General features: G+C 35.3%; 1 protein-coding gene across 1 annotated transcript; it reads right to left on the reverse strand.

Moving 5' to 3' along the window:
* LOC109823931 (receptor protein kinase TMK1) lies at positions 63 to 4923 on the reverse strand. Its single transcript, XM_020390393.1, has 11 exons — positions 4606 to 4923; positions 4397 to 4497; positions 4179 to 4300; positions 3993 to 4099; positions 3286 to 3906; positions 2953 to 3201; positions 2701 to 2867; positions 2536 to 2615; positions 2307 to 2454; positions 1689 to 1838; positions 63 to 590 (listed from the first exon to the last, which is right to left on the reverse strand). Exons 1-11 carry the CDS (start codon positions 4757 to 4759, stop codon positions 336 to 338), a joined length of 2154 nt encoding a protein of 717 aa, XP_020245982.1. The 5' UTR covers positions 4760 to 4923; the 3' UTR covers positions 63 to 335.

The raw sequence follows: 16857 nt of genomic DNA on the forward strand, positions 1-16857 counted from the left end.
TGAATGAAATTTGAAGTAAGCCTGCATACTACTTTCAGAGAGAACAGTTACACAACTTCAAAGACCACAAGAAAGCTCACTCAAACGTAAAACTGTAGCCTTACAATAAGCCTTGAATGTAACTACATAACCACTCGTGAATTCGCTCTATATTGGATAACCCTTTGGCTAAGAACAATCAGAGGAATAGTGGATACAATCCCGAAAAGACAATCTCGGGTAACCATTGGTCGCAAAGAGGCGAGGAGGGTACAAGAAAACACCTCTCATCCAAAACCTCTAACATGAAAGAAATAAACAACAGTAATCACCATAGTATAATGTTTTTGAATCCATCAATCGAAGCTTGATGTTCGACTCCATCTCCCTTTAAGGTAATCCTCAAGAGATGTATTTGCTGTTACAAAATCACTGTTGACCGATAGTGTGTCATCTTCTACATCGAGGAGGGCAAGATTGATATGAGACTGGATGTTAGAATTTTGATTTGCTGCTGTTTCATCCAATGCAATAGAGTCTTCTGTAGAATTATTGACTTGTGCCCTTGCCCACTTAAGGACATCGGCATCTCCTCGTAGTAGCTTCACAACCTGGAATTAGGCAATCAAGATATATAATGTTAGCCATCTACAATTTACTTCATCATAGTAGTAACAATAAAATGGGTGAATTATTTCAGTCTCACTTGTTGAACCCTTTGAAGCGTGCGTATTGCTAGACATGATAACAAGGATTACCTTGTAGGCATATTGATAAAAGAACATGCAGTGAACCATGGAGTTGAATCCACTAATTCCGGGTGTCATTAGATCACTAGTTAAGGTTATTTCTAATTATTGTTCATTGAGAACAACAACGTTTAATTTAGGGTAAATTGCACACATAAACCCCTTTGTATATACCTTCAGACGCACCAAACACCCCTCAACTCGTTTATTAGCACTTAGCCCTTTAATGAGAAAAAGGGGTGTTAATTGCAATTTTATCTGTCTTAAAATGGCAACCCATGGGTGCTAGGTACTATTTAAATGAGTTGAGGGGTGGCAAGTGCAACTGAACGAATAGATGAGGACCGAGGAGGATTATCTGCGATTTTACCCTTGATTTTATGGCTTTACTGGTAGCTGTCCCAATCAATATCATGACTCACCTAACTATGCTTCCCAACCGATTTGCACACGATGCAAATCATCAACATCTAACTTCTTGTATTAATACATTAGTCACTACCAACAAGGCTTTCTGTAATTGTTAGTAACTGAAAAAATGATTTTTATGGTTATGATACTGACAGCAGTAACATATAGGTATCGCGTTCGCGAACTGTATAAGTAGCTATATGTGGGCAAAACATATACCCCAATCCACCTATTCATTTCAGAGAGACAAACATATAAACCTATTTAAGAGTTGCAAGTATAAAAAGCTATCATAAAATAGGATAAATACGAGACAACCGATTAAGTTTTCTGTTGCCAAATCAAGTCATTTTCAGTAATGAGGTGAACCTTTCCTGAAAATTTTGCTAGCACTACTGTTGGGAGTAATATACTGAAAACCAAGCATTTTTTATGAATAAAAACAGACCAGTAATCTCTCAGAACTTCTATTTAAAGTGGCTGTAGTAAAAAAAATTTAAGCAAAAAACAACTACAACTGCGAAAATTCTTTTGACAATAGTGTCTTACAAGGGAAATACGAGGTCTGGATCGAGGATCTTGTCGAATGCAGATGGAAGCAGATAGTATCATCCTCTCCATTTCATCCTCGTCGTATTTATCACCCAAGCTTGGATCTACCAGTTGTTTCATTTTTCCATCTTGAAGAATTTTCTTTGCCTGCCAAAATTATCCTATTATTATCAATACACCCATATCTTATACTTCTCATAAATCAGAACTTGGTATGTTAATATATTCTGCTCAATATTTTTTACTTAATAGTTGCACATAGACTCCCTGTAGTATTGCTGCTTTGAACTTACTACCCCTATAGTTGCATTGTTGTATAGAACCCTTTTTTTTAACTATTTTACCCTCTCGTATGGACTCCTTAATTTCACGGAGAGGCAACTGTCAAAATTTTGCCAAGGGTAAACAACTCAAAAAAAATTAACCCAAGGGTGCTATCTGCAACAATGAAACTACAGGACTAGTAAGTTTAAAATAACAACACTACGGGTGTTCTATGTGCAATTAATTCTTGTTTATACATATATTCAGTATCATCACTAATTAGAACTTAGAAGCTATCATCTAGCTGATCTAAGTTGAAACTATGATCTAAAGTTATGAAATGGGACATACCCACAATACCAAGCTCTCTTCTCCCTTTGGACATTGTGAGTTAACGGGCTTCCTTCCGGAAAGAAGCTCGAGGAGAACAACACCAAAGGCATAGACATCAATCTTTTCATTGACTTTTCCATACATGAAGTATTCAGGAGCCAGATACCTAAAATATAAGGAATATTACTTCACAAGAACAAAATTCCCAAATAATTCAAACTATAAGGATAGGATCAAGAAAACAAACCCGAATGTTCCTGCAACATCATTGCAAGTCAGGGGTGATGAAGCTGACGATGCCCACAGAGCAAGCCCAAAATCAGCCAACTGAAGCATACCCACAAGCAAAATATGAACAAGAAAACTAATTAAAGGACATGTTTTAGACATTTTAACAATTCAGAAACCGAACCTGTGGATCAAAATCATCGGATAGAAGGATATTAGAGGACTTAACATCCCTATGGATCACAGGTTGAGCATTACCACCACTGTGTAGATAATCGAGTGCCTCTGCTACACCCATCGCTACTTTATACCTCTGAACCCATCTGAGAGCATCCACATGCTCTCTTTTGCCTAAAATTAGGTCAAACATTGCAAAGTAATGAGGATTAGATCAAATAACGAACTGCTATAATAGTTTCTTCAAGTTGACATGTACCGTGAAGGATTTCTTCCAGGCTCCCCCTCGACAAGAAATCATAGACCAATACAAGATTGTCATTCTCGAAACAAAACCCAAATAGGGAAATCATGTTCTTGTGATGCAACGCAGTGATAATTTCAATTTCAGAAACGAATTCTTTCAGTACATCTTCAGACGGCTTCAAAAGTTTCACTGCTAATTCTTTGCCATCGGATAGACAACCCTTGTAAACTATGCTACTGCCTCCTCTGCCAATCAAATTCTCTGCAGAGAATATAAGGGCAACAATTAGAGTGATAGCTGATAAATAACTGAAGTCATATAGGGAAGAATGAGATATAAAGCTACCAGAAGAGAAATTGGATGTGGCATGCTGGAGCTCCTTATAGGTGAACAATCTACAAACCGAAGAATACTTCTCTTGCAAAGATCTCAGCTCCTCTGGAAATTCCTTCTCATCATCAGAGGTTGCAAGAGAACAGCAGGATGAATCAGTTCGTCCAGTAGGAACTATAGATTGTTCTTCTCCATCAGAAGTGTGGTGATTGCTGTCAGAGTGAATAACTGAACTTGCACTATATCTGCTCGGGAGCCTCATTGCCCATTGAACAACGGACATCTTAGGCTTCTCACTAGTCTTCTTATCGGTTAAGACTGCCTTTCGAAGGAGAGGCCAACCGGGTTTTGATTCTTGTAATTCGCGAACAAGTAGAGAACGAATTGATTTTGATGGAGATCCAGGTTTATTCACAGGGACCAAGGCTAAGGAATCATCTCTCCTAGATTTTGCACAATTTTGGTCTCTTGCTTCTTCAAAATCTCTTGAATCATGGTGATCCATGCTACTAGGATAAGTCAACCGGGGCTTTGACACAACAGGCAAACAAGTGAAAGAAGCCCTAGGAGAATTGAAAATATAATCATGATTGCTTCGTTTTCGACTCAGGTTCCTGGAACAATTTCTGTTTTCTATAACAAAAATAAGATTTCATTTAATAGGTTGTAGACAATCAGCAAAAGCTAAACATAATGTATCAAACCAAATCAAACCAAACCTGTGGATTCTCTCTGGAATACAATCTTGCCATTGCTCACTGCGAGAACGGAGCAATCCTTCGGCAGTTTCTTCGAACAGTACTTCGCGATCGAGGTAGGTGAAGACCTATCATCAAATTCAATCTCATCACAAAATGAATGATTTATATCTCAACAAATTTGCAAAAAGAAGCTCCTTTCCTCACCTAATGCCTCGGCAATTCTTTTTTATCCCTAGAATGAGATTATTAGCTTCATAACTCATCGTCTCTCGAACCAAAATCTTTCTAGTCGAAGAGCCCCGACACAATTTCAGCTTCAAATCAATCTAAAATCAACAGAAAATCCCCAAATCATCACCAAATTGCCCCCAGAAAAACATCAAAATTCAGACTTCAATCATAACAGAAAAAAAATACCAAACCTGCTTCAGATTACAGAACCCATCATAAACAGCGAGAACAGAATCAAAAGCCTTAACCAGCGAAAGAAGCGAAGAACACCTCCCATCAACATCACAACCATCTGCAATCCAAAAAAAAAAAAAAAAATCAAACCATCATCAAAATCAAATCTTTTTCCACAGTCGAACAAAGAAACACAAATTTCCAGGTGGGTTTCAATCAAATTTACCTGAAGATGAAGGAATGACATGAAGAGCAACAACGCGATCACCAGCTTTAGCAACCTTGACGAGGGCCCACGTTAACAGCTCCCTGCTCTCGGCGTCCATCTTAACGCCGACCACCACTGTCTTGGGCTCCTCCTCCTCTTTAGAAATCCTCATCTTTGCCTCTGATCGCTCAAAGCTCTCTCCTTTTTCTTTTATTCTCTAACTCTGGGTTTTTTTTTATTGATGAAAAAGGGAGCGCATGAGGAGATACCAAGCTTCGAGTTTTTGGCCGGAGGCGATGGTCGCCTACAATGGGCATCCTTTGCCCTTTTTTATCTCTGCATTTGGATTGCATTTGGGGTCTCTTTTTTGTTAATTTTGATTTTTTTTAATGTTAATCAATGGTTAATAATTACAATAATGATATTATAATAATATGTTTATTTTGGCAGGAGATTTATGGGGGTGGACTCCATTTGACTTGTGATGCTGAGCATGGGCTTTGTATGGGACTGTTGTAGATGCATTTACCTTTAGATAATATTTGTTATTAATAAAAATGATTATGAGGATGTAATATTAGTTACTTTAGGAAAAAAATTAATAACTGTCTAAATATACCGGGTAGTTATGACCAGAGGGGAAAAAAAACTTTTCAGGATCGAGGAAAAGGAAATTTGTGTCGAATGTAGTGATTTATATGGTTTTATTGTTTCTAATCTTAGTTTACTGAGGTTAAATTTTGGATTGGGTACAAATAGTTGATGCAAATACAATGATGGAAATTTTAAATTGTATAATTATATTAACCTAAAGTAGTTCAGCTAGATAAAAAAAATCACTCGGTTTAGACTTTTATATTTTACAATTTAGGAGCTCAAAAAGATCGATTTGTAAGCATGTTACAAACCGTTTATTTCTAGATCATAAGAAATATAAGTTGGAATTGTTTCGATCATGTATTTCGCGTGCGTGTGTATAACTAACACGATTACACATTATTATGTGTTATAACCTTACTCGTCGTAGTAATGTTTAAAGCCAAATATTTTCTCTCGATCCATGATATGCGTGTGTTAAGACATGTATTAACGAAACAGTTTGTGAGATCTGGCTCATTCTTAAAGTAAAGAATTGATTTATGAAAAATCTCAAAATTAGACCGTGGTTCAACTTAGCAAGTCGAGATCATAATTAGTAGCCTTGTTAATCAAAAAAGTAGAAGACGTCACCTATCTTTTTAATAGCCGGCAGCCAAAATTTTAAATATCTAAGCTTCTTTTTACCCGCCATTTCTCTGTTCCTAACTCCCCACTGTGTCCTTATCTTTCTTAATTAGATTAAAGTTAGGTCCAAAAAAAAATCTCACATAATTAAGCGCCGCTCCTATGCTAAAGCCTTACTTTCCATCATAAGACGTGACATCATGACTCCCCTTTGATTGGCACCTTTTATACTTGATTGTTGCTCTTTGAATAATTGAATCTCTCATCGCTCTTTCCTGTGACGGATGGATGGTCCAACGTGTCAAGTATTTTGTGTTTACCTATCCGAAATAACTAACATTATAGGGTAGAATTTGGATCATCGGAGAGACCATCACTTTTAATCTCAATCGTTGATTATTTAATAGATGATTATGATATAATCTAAATCTAACAATTATCATACCCCCGTGTATTGCACTCATTCCTAATTTGCACTAAAAAAAATCACAACCACCAACTAGATAATCAATGGTTGTTATTATGTAGTGGTCTCTGCACTACTTTTTAGATAGTGAAGAGGATACGAATCCTATAGGGTGATATATGTAAACTCAAAAAAAAGGGTATACGTATTTGTTTCTAGTTTATATATGATTGAATTATGTGCTTATATATACTATTAGGATTACTCCACTAAGGAAATATAGAAGATCACACAAGCAGCTTTCAATCGCACAACTCAATTATAGCATTTTTTTTTCTAAGTCTCCCTCCAACTTGAACCCCTAAACCTTGGTTTACAACAATAGAATAACTTGTGCAGAGAAATCCGGCCGGTGACTCTATCTCTATCCTAACTTCCTTTGATTTGATTCCTTACGAGCTCAGTCACAATAAAATCAGACCATCTAATTAATCACAATAAAACTCTATCATAATCAAACTACATCGAAGTTTTAAAGAATCAAAGACAATTATCCTAATACTTTCATATAGATAAGATGTTAGAAGATATATATGGATTTCAAAAAAGTATAGTTGTGCTGTCTCCTTTTATTATACGCTAGAAAATTTTAGGGCTGGGCATATTCGGTTCGGTTCGGTTTTATGCCCAATCTGCATCCAATCCGAATTTTTCGGATGCTCAAAACTCTCATCCAGATCCAGATTTTTTTCCCTTCATCTGAATATTCGGCACAACCGAAATTCGGTTCGGTTTTGGTTTTGAATTTGCAAAGAGTTCTATCCAAATACTTCTATTGTGAATTTGCAAGCTGGGCATTGTCCTCATGATGAGGTTCCTGAGCTCGCCAACAAAGCTTTATTAGACTGGTTATCATCTTTAGAATAAAGTTTTGAGTTGATATAATTACGCAGAGAACTGATGTTTTAAAGATGTTGTTCATATAATACAACATGCTTATCTCTTGTAAGTATCATGTACATAACACATTTTGTGATTGATTTGAATCTTATGTAATTCTCAAGATCTTTTCTGCGAAATTTTTTAACTAAAGTTTAAGTTTATTTAATTACACGGGGGAGTGATGTTTTGCATGATATTGTTCATATAATGTAGCATATGCATCTTTTGTAAGTGCGTCATGTGCATAACAAATTTTCTGGATTGATTTGAATCTTTACTTAGTTCTCAATGATATTTTTCCGTGATATTGCTATACTCATTGCTTGAAACTGCTCCTTACGCCGTTTGAATCTATTGGATGATAACAGGAAAAGTTTTGAGGTATAAGTTTAGTCTCTAAACCGCCCAACAAAATTCGGGTCGGTTTTTTTTTGGGCGGTTCAGGGGTTCAAACCGGATCCAAACCGATTTAATTCGGTTCGGGCGGTTTAGAGACTTCTTCTCCTCCATTTAATTCGGTTCGGTTAACCGGTCCGTTTTTTCGGGCGGTTTTTTCGGTTGAACCGTTTTTTTTTTCGGTTTTTGCCCACCCCTAGAAAATTTCATATATTATTCTCTGGGAATTCACGTTACAAGAAATTGGGTATTTAATGAAATTAAATTACACAATTAAGAAGTTTTCAAGATAATTTTGTTCTCCCCTAGTAGGCAAAACAAGCTTCAAGCAAACTTCTTAGTTGGCAAGGTTCATGCATTTGAGCTCATGAGTTAACAATTAATCTAAGTTTTAAAATAAGGTAATCAATCAATAAATTTGAATTAATGATAAGTAAGCTATACACGTAAGGTTAAAAACCTGTAATCTACTGGACAATTCATGGTTGAAAAAGTCATGCTCAACTGAATTCTGATATAGCAAAAAACAATTATAGGAGTAGGAAATTTCAAGACAAGCTAAGCTTGAATGTGTTTTCTTCGAACTCACCCTTTTTTTTTCTGTAGTTCGCTTCATAAAATAACAACTTAATTATTTTTTCTTTGCAAAAACAATATTCATATTCTTAAAGTCCCTAATCATTATACCAACTGAAATTATGATAAAGATTTGTTATATTTTTTATACTCTACACATATAGCACATGCTCATGTCTGGTTTGAGATCCATAAAAACATATAAACAAATAAAACTAGGATAATAAAAAGGAAAGAAAGAAAATATAATAGAAGGTTTGTGGAACTACATTTTTTTTTGTTTCAGTTATTCAATCATGATTCGCCTGGACTAAGTTTGCAAAAATCGCATTAAAGTTTTCGTATTTACTATCTACTTCTATAAAGAGAAATTTGTTTAGAAAAATAATAAGAAAACAACTAGAAAATGGAAAATATTATACAGCTGAACAGATTAATTGAGTCAAAAATATTATATCACTGAAAAGATTAATTGAGCCAGTCATAGTTTAATTGTCAATTGAGCAAGCCTACATAATATTTGAGCTCACCAGCTAGCAATATCATTACTCTAAAAGAAAAAAGCTAAAATTATTTTTTAGCGAATCACATGCAGTAATTGAATTTCCATATTAAAAAATTCATACACATGGTTTCCTTTTTGCAATTTGTTGAATAACATAATAATTACAAAATTATTCATGATCTTTTCCTGGTGGCATTTTTTTGGAAAATTTATAATAATAAATGCCAAAGTTTGGAGATGAGCGTTGGAGGAGAGCGGGGAGCGGCACCGCCGCTGAGAGCATCTCCCGCCAACGAGACTGCCGAGAGGCGCGGGCCGTCCACGTGGGAGTGGGGCCCACCCGTTTGAATGTGCACGTGACGTTGGCGCCACCCTCTCACGTTCCCCGTTCACCGTTATTGATTGGTTAATTTGCATGTGTTTTTTTTTTTGAACCGGAGGATGATTGCATTTATGACAGTCGTTGCAAAATGTAGAAAATAAGGAAGAAAAATTACAAATAACCCACTACTCTATACTCTGTTGTTTTTTTTTTTCGCTTCGATGGGAATGGAACATTGTTAAGGGAGTAACTAATAAAAAATAATAATAAGATATAATTTTTCTCAGATCCATGAATTATTTACACACTTTGGGGATATTTCTGAGTGCTCAAAAGCGGACAAAGTTGAGGAAATGTAGAAGTGACTTGTATTTTGTTTTGTACTCGTACTTTATAATTACTTTCGTGCAAAGAAACAAGCTCTTAGATGCGCTATAGCACTTCGGTTTCGAACTTAACTTTGCTCGTATTTGAAACATTAGGATGATAAAACCAATAGATCTAAAGTCGACGGCCTTATTTTAATGGAAAGTTTGGAGTCCACCGAGAAGCATACATTTTTGGATTTAATTAGATCCAAATAAAAAAGGAGATTTGTAAGGCTTAGTTTGAAATTAAAAAAACGGTTTTTCTATAGAGTGCACATGGGCACTCTATAAGAGAGGAGAGAGATATAGAGAAATGAATGAGGAGGGGGTCCCCTGATTTGCATTGGGATCATCTTCTCATTCATTTCTTTCTATCTCTCTCCTCCCTTATAGAATGCCCATGGGCACTCTATAAAAAAACCGTTAAAAAAAGGATCGATTGGATGGTCAAGCATTAATCGCTTTGAAACAGAATGGAAAAAAATAGTTAACTTTTCAGCGTGAGTTTTTTGAAATCAGCAATATATTTCGTTTGATAAGTTTAAGAGTTTGTTTGTGTTGGGGAATTTCACTCTCCCCGTCTACTATAATATGCGCAACTCCGAAGCCAACCTACAATCAATAAGATATAAAACATTACTATAATCAAGAAAAAAAGAACACCGGGATTTACGTGGTTCGGTCGATCAACTTTAACATACGTCCAATGGATAACAATACAAGAAATTCATTATGTATAAGAGAGAACTACTAAGAGGAACCACTCAACTCTCGTCTCTCAATCTCTCAACCTCACATACATAATCAGCTCTCATATTCTCTCCAAAGCCCACTCATTGTAATCTTTTGCACAGATAAAGATCACGAAACCCTCGCCTCTCGCACAATATTCTTGAATCAGACTACGCCCTCTGCTAGCCCTAAATTACAAGAATATTGGCTCTCTCTCTCTACTCTAGGGGTGGGCAAAAACCAAAACAAACCGGTTCAACCGAAAAAACCGCCCGAAAAAACGGATCGGTTAACCGAACCGAATTAAATGGATGAGAAGAAGTCTCTAAACCGCCCGAACCGAATTAAACCGGTCTGGATCCGGTTTGAACCCCTGAACCGCCCAAAAAAACCGAACCGAATTCTTAAACAAAAAGTAGCTGTGAGCCTTTGGTGTGAAGAAAATTTATGGCTGAATGTTTAGCATTTAAGAATTGTGGGGTGGAGTTTATACTAACATATATTTGAGTACGCTGATATAGTTAAGTGAGATTTCCGTAAATCAATACAAGATGTTGAGGTTGAAGGATAAATTTAGTGTTTTGGTCAAATTTCAGTGATAACATATCAACATGAATACAGCTTGCTGGTGCTGGATATCAAATTAACCTATAGTATAAGCTGTCAAGGATATAAGATAATTCTTGATGAGAAAAAGGCAGCTAAAAATTAACGAAAATCATCAAAAGGTGTGTGTGCTTGCCAAACATTGTTCTTTCTCTAAAAAAGGCTACATAATTACATGGTCATCCTAGTGTATTAAGCTAGTTATATTCAGATCATACAATTTGATTAAGTGGCTTAGTATAGTTTTGATTTTTTTCTTTTCAGTTTTGATTGCTTTTTTTCAGTTTTGGATATAACTAAAACTTACCCAGATTTTTGTGAAATGGAGTTAATTCGGTTCAAAACCGAGACCGAACCGAACCGAACCGAATTTCGGTTGGGCCGAATATTCGGATGAAGGGGAAAAAATCTGGATCTGGATGAGAGTTTTGAGAATCTGAAAAATTCGGATTGGATACGGATTGGGCTTAAAACCGAACCGAACCGAATACGCCCAGCCCTACTCTACTCTCTTCTTCTTAGTTTTTCCTCCAACAATAGAAGAATGTATATAGGGAAAACAAACTCTATCTTTAGCCTAACTTCCTAATTAGAATAGGATTCAAACTTCTGATCATGATGGAACCTAAACTTCTAATCATGATAGATCTCTAACCCTATCTAATTTTCATGAAGTTCTACAAAGAATCAAAGACACAATCCCAATAGTTTTGTAGTGAATATAAGCTTTCTAGTTGAAAAATACCCAAACGAAAATATTCCGTACTGTGGCCGACCTGTCGACAGCCCTACGCCTCTGGTCCTCTATGTCACCCATACGCCTAAAGTTAGTACACTAACATGTGTTGTATCTTAAATTATTATTTTTTCTCCTCTCTCTCATAAGTTGGCAAATTATATACTCTTTAATTAATTAGGATCCTCAAGTTGATTGCCGACAAATTAACGACATCAAAAAATGATAGGGCCTTATTCTTAGTTCTTTGCCTCCTCCATTCACCATATTCCCTCACATGCCATCTCTCTCTCTCTCTCTCTTCACCATATTCCCTCACATGCCATCTCTCTCTCTCTCTCTCTCTCTCTCTCTCTCTCGTACGTGATTGTGATTGTGATTGGGGAATTAGAATTGAACTCCATCAATCATGCATGTGTATTGAGACCATGATATTTGACAACGCCCTTAATTATCGATCCAGCTCACGATTTATTGCATATGTTTTCTCATTTTGCTATTTAGTTTTCTCCAATTCAGTGTGTGTAGGCAATCTCTTTTAAAACCGGATCGGAACTCAATCTGACCTAGTTTTGACCTATTTTCTATTTGGTAAAAAAAAAACGGAGCAATTTTGGCGTGATCGGAACTCAAACTAGCACTCGTTTGAGATAGAGTTTTAAGTGAGTTGTCAAACACACCCAATACTACAATCCAATCATGAACATAATAGTTGCTGGCCTTCTTGTTTTGATGATGTTTAACAAATAATTTAAAACTAATATTGTTTGTCTAGTGTTTGTGTTTATCTATTTATTGTAGACAAACAATAAGTTGGAGGATGGATGGAATTGCGCATTCACGGTCATATCCAATGTAGGTTGGCGGAATTGTGGAGTGAAGCCATACAATTCAAGTTGAAGATCCAAGTTCAAGCTTCATCCGTAAGATTACCAAGAAGAGCTTATTGAAGATCAAGATCATAGCTTGGGTAATTTAGTTTAGGTGTTATATTATGTGTGTTAAGTACTTTAAGCTTAATATCATATACACACATTTTATTGGTTTCTATGTATATATATATAGTTATATATATATGTACACATTTTGGATTTTGGTTTATCCACAAACAAAGTTTTTACTAGCATATAAATAAATATTTATATTCATGCATGTTTGTTTTTATGTGGATAAGTTAGTTTGGTTTAATTTCATAGATATGAAACAAATATATATTCATATTCATACTCATATGTTTCATATGCTATTGTATTTGTGAAAATACTATATTCATTGTTTATGGACGTAATAACAATCATATACATCTTTTATTAAGTCTATATAATCATTTTGTAATGTTTCAAAACATGATTAAGCTAAAATGTCAAAACTCATATGTTTACATTTTCATGTTTTGGATTATTTTACAAAATGATGATATTTTTTATTTGGGAGGTCATTTTTAAAAACCAGTTTTTGTAGCATGTTTATTATCATGTCTACAATCATTTCTCAAAGTTTCATAATTTTTGAAATTTATTTGATATTTTTAAACATGGTTTTAAAATCAGAAAACAACTTTCAAAACCTGTATTTTCACATATCAGTTCGCGGTCGACCGCCACGGTTGATCGCGCCAATGTTTATCCCTTAGAAGCCAGCATGGTGGTCGACCGTCAGTCTGTAAGTTTCCACGGTCGACCGTAGCCTTTTCTGTTGGTTTCTCAGCTTCGAAAATCCCTCGCGGTCGACCGCGAAAATCTCATGGTCGACCGCCGATTGCCCAACGACTATATTGGGTACAGAATCAAATTTCGATTCTGTGGGATTCTCTGCTGATTTGTTTGGGGTTTTTGCCGTTGTTTTCTCTTCCTATATAAATCCCTCAAACTCTCTTCTACCAAAAACAATAAGAGAGTGTTTTAAAACAAGTTTAAAGAGTTTTAAACAAGGGTTTAAGTTTGGGTTAAGTTTGTTTAAGAAGCTTTTAAGCATTTGAGAGTTTGAGTTTGTGAAATCAATTTTACAAGAGCTTGAGAAGATCATCTATTGGTGTTTAAGCATCCAACTCTTCTCCTTCCACTCTTGATCTATTGAGAAGTTTTCTAAACTCAATCTAGCTTTATATTTTATATTGTTTGATTATCATTTTATTAAGCTAGTGTTCAAATTGAGTTTAGTTGATTTTATTTTCTCTTTGTTTACACACACACAATCATTGAGCTTATTGTATTTACATTCATAGTATAATTGGGTTGTGGGATTGTGTAACTTAGAGAGTGAGCTTATAATTCGTTCTCATCCATTATAGAGAACAAACACTTTGTATTGTGCTTATTGTGAGATTCACTTTGTAATACACTTGTACACCGAGAGAAGTGTGTGGCGAGAGTCGAGGATCGTCCCAAGAGGAGTGGCGTCAGTTGACGAACCTAGGGAGAGGTTGTATCCGAATACTTGAGGGAGACACGTCTAGTTCAACACTTGAGAGGGTGTAAAGTGAGATTACAAGAGTGTGTTAGTTGTAGAGTTTTCGGTAAACTAGAAAACCGTATTGTGAGGTGTAAACGTTGTTCGGGTAAACGTAGAAAACCCGGTTGTGATAGTATAGATCTCCTCGAGGTGAGGAACGGAGACGTAGGTCGTGGGGACCGAACTCCGTAATCATATCGTTTGTTTGTGATTGCATTGGCGCACTTATTTTTATGTTCATATCTTATATCGCCTTTGTATATTGCTTGTTGATTATATTGCCCACTATCTAGTTTAGATTGTTTACCATTGTGTTAATTATATATCCTTGCATATATCTCATTGCTAGGATATTTACTTTTGTTCATATTGCTTATTCTTGCTTGTAACATATTGTATATCTCTCTTGTAAGAATAATTTGTTAATTAGTTTTAATTGACATAAAATCAGATTAGATTAGCATAAACCCCTAATCACCCCCCTCTAGGGTATAACAATAGTTTTACTAACAGAGTAGTTTTGCTATTCGACTAAACTTGAGCTAGCTACATTTTTTTCTCTAATAATGATGTAGAGTTTGTAAACATTTTATTGATCTTTTCCCCCTGATTTTTTTTCCGACTCTTTTTTTACCTTGAGAAGGTCTATTTGTGAAAATATAGTTTTTTTTTCTTTCTCCAACGATGAACGAAATCGAAAGAATTTTAGTCAAGGGTTTATCTATAATAGTATAACTACAGTAGGTCTATTTTTTTACTACAGAGAGTCTATTTGTAATCAATCTTTTCTCATTACATTGAGTTAATGTAGTTCTTTTTTTTCATTTTGATTACCTTGTTTTCCTGCTGCAATTTTAACCTTGGATTGAGAGGTCTACGCTAGCTAATCCTAAATTTTGACTCATAAAAGTAGATGTTAGAATATAAATATATAATTCTCAATTCCCATCACAAACTTCAGAGTCATGATGTAAGACTAGGACTTTAAGAGTAGAGATATCAAAATTTGGGAGAAATTACTTAAGGTTCCTGAATTATATTTAGTACCATTATTCTTGTTCAAAATCAGTTTCTAAAACACCGCAGCAGCGTTACTTGTGTATTAATGTCCCTTCATAAAATCAACACAAATATATTCTTTCTTGAGGGTGTGTTTGACAACTTACTAAAATTAGGCCATACTGATTTTGGAAAAAATTGGTTCAGCTGTGAACCAACTTCTCCCTAGTTCGCAACTAAACTAGTTTAGCGGCAAAAAAATAAAGTAAGCTAAATTAGTTCACTTGCGAGTCTGTTTTACCAATCAACAGAACAATCTAAAATTGGATCAGGTTCAAACTTGACCTAGTTTTAGAGAGTTGACAAATACACTCTTAGGCCCTGTTTGACAAAGGGTTAAAGAAGATGGATTAAGGAGAATGATTAACATAGTTAGCTCATTCGTTAATCTGAAGGACTAAATTATTAACCCGTTATAAAAGTTTTATTTTAACCCTTATGATCATTTGTAGTGTTTGGGAATAACAAGGATTTTGACTATTTTCTTTATAATTAGAAGGGTTAACTCTTAATCCTTCTAAATAGGAGTATTAGTAAACCCCTTATTTTGAGGAGGTTAACTCATTTTAAGTTCTCTAGAGAGGTTAGCTTAATCCTTCTATATTTTTTATGTTTGGCAAATTATGAAGAGTTAACTCACTTTAACCATTATATAGATTGTTTGTGTTTTGCGGGTTAAGAAGAGATTAAGTCTCCTAAACCCCTCGCTTAACCCTTTGTCAAACGGTACCTTAGATTTTTTTTTGCTTCCCAAGGTTAAGGAGACACTGGACTCGGAATATATTTGACTACCGAGAATATGAGGTTAGAGAGTTGACAAATATCGTTTGAATTCACTGCATAATTCCATATAAAAATATGAGGGGATTTAATGACGTAAGCAACAAATATCTTCTAAACAAAACTGAACCTAGGGACGGTGCAGCAGCAGTTGAGTAACCTGGATTAGGGACAGAATTCTGTTGCTGAGCTCAGAAGCAGAAAAGAGGGTAAAGGTAGTGAAATGAAAAATATTATCCTAAGGTAGGTATAAGTTATTTCAAGCATGGTCGTGTACTATGAAATTAAAAAAAAAATTTAAAAAAAATTCACACTTCGGTCCACAGATACAACAGATTTAAACTAAGTTTGAAATAGGTATGCAAATGTAAGTTGCAAATATATTAAGCAGATACATACACATATATGATAAATATCATATCTGATCCGTTTTGCACACTAATTAGTCACAAATCAACTTGTTACTCAAAGCTGAAAGGGAAAGGGTGAGCTAGCTTAGACTCATGAATATCAATGGATTATAGTTGGGACAAATTTTTAAAACCAACCCCATTTGAGAAATATTTTTAAAAATCGACCTGTTTGAAAATGCTAAATAAGTGGTGAAAACTTCACGGGATTTTAGAGTCTCGTGAAATTTAGTCCTTAATTAATCAACACTAATCAAAGCTGACTGCTGGAGGGGGATTAATAAATAACACTGATTAATGAGCGAGTAAACTTCACAAGATTCTAAATTCTATAAACTTTTTGCCCCTTAATTAGCATTTTCTACCAAATTTCAGCCAGCTGACTGAAAGTAAGTGGAAAGTGCTAAATAAAACATAAACAAGTTAATTTTTAAAAAATAACTCTCAAGTAGAGTTGGTTTTGAAAATTTATCCTAATAGTTGAAATGCTGCAATCCATGATCCATGCAAAATCTTGATGGGTATAGGTATCATGATCAAGAGGACATCACCGACCCATATCCCTTTGCTTTCCGCATCCTTGATGGAGACAGATGCAGGCTCGCTGATGTCGACGTAACTGCAGGCAACCACATCTTTTGAGTGGTGATTGGATGGTCGGTGGATGTAGGACCCGAAAATCTCTATGAAATGTAACAATCATAATTCTATCGATGGTTTATGAAGCTAAGATGTAGTAGATACACTTAACTAAAGT

The sequence above is a fragment of the Asparagus officinalis genome, chromosome 9 (genome assembly GCF_001876935.1).
Source record: "Asparagus officinalis chromosome 9, Aspof.V1, whole genome shotgun sequence".
Lineage (NCBI taxonomy): Eukaryota > Viridiplantae > Streptophyta > Magnoliopsida > Asparagales > Asparagaceae > Asparagus > Asparagus officinalis.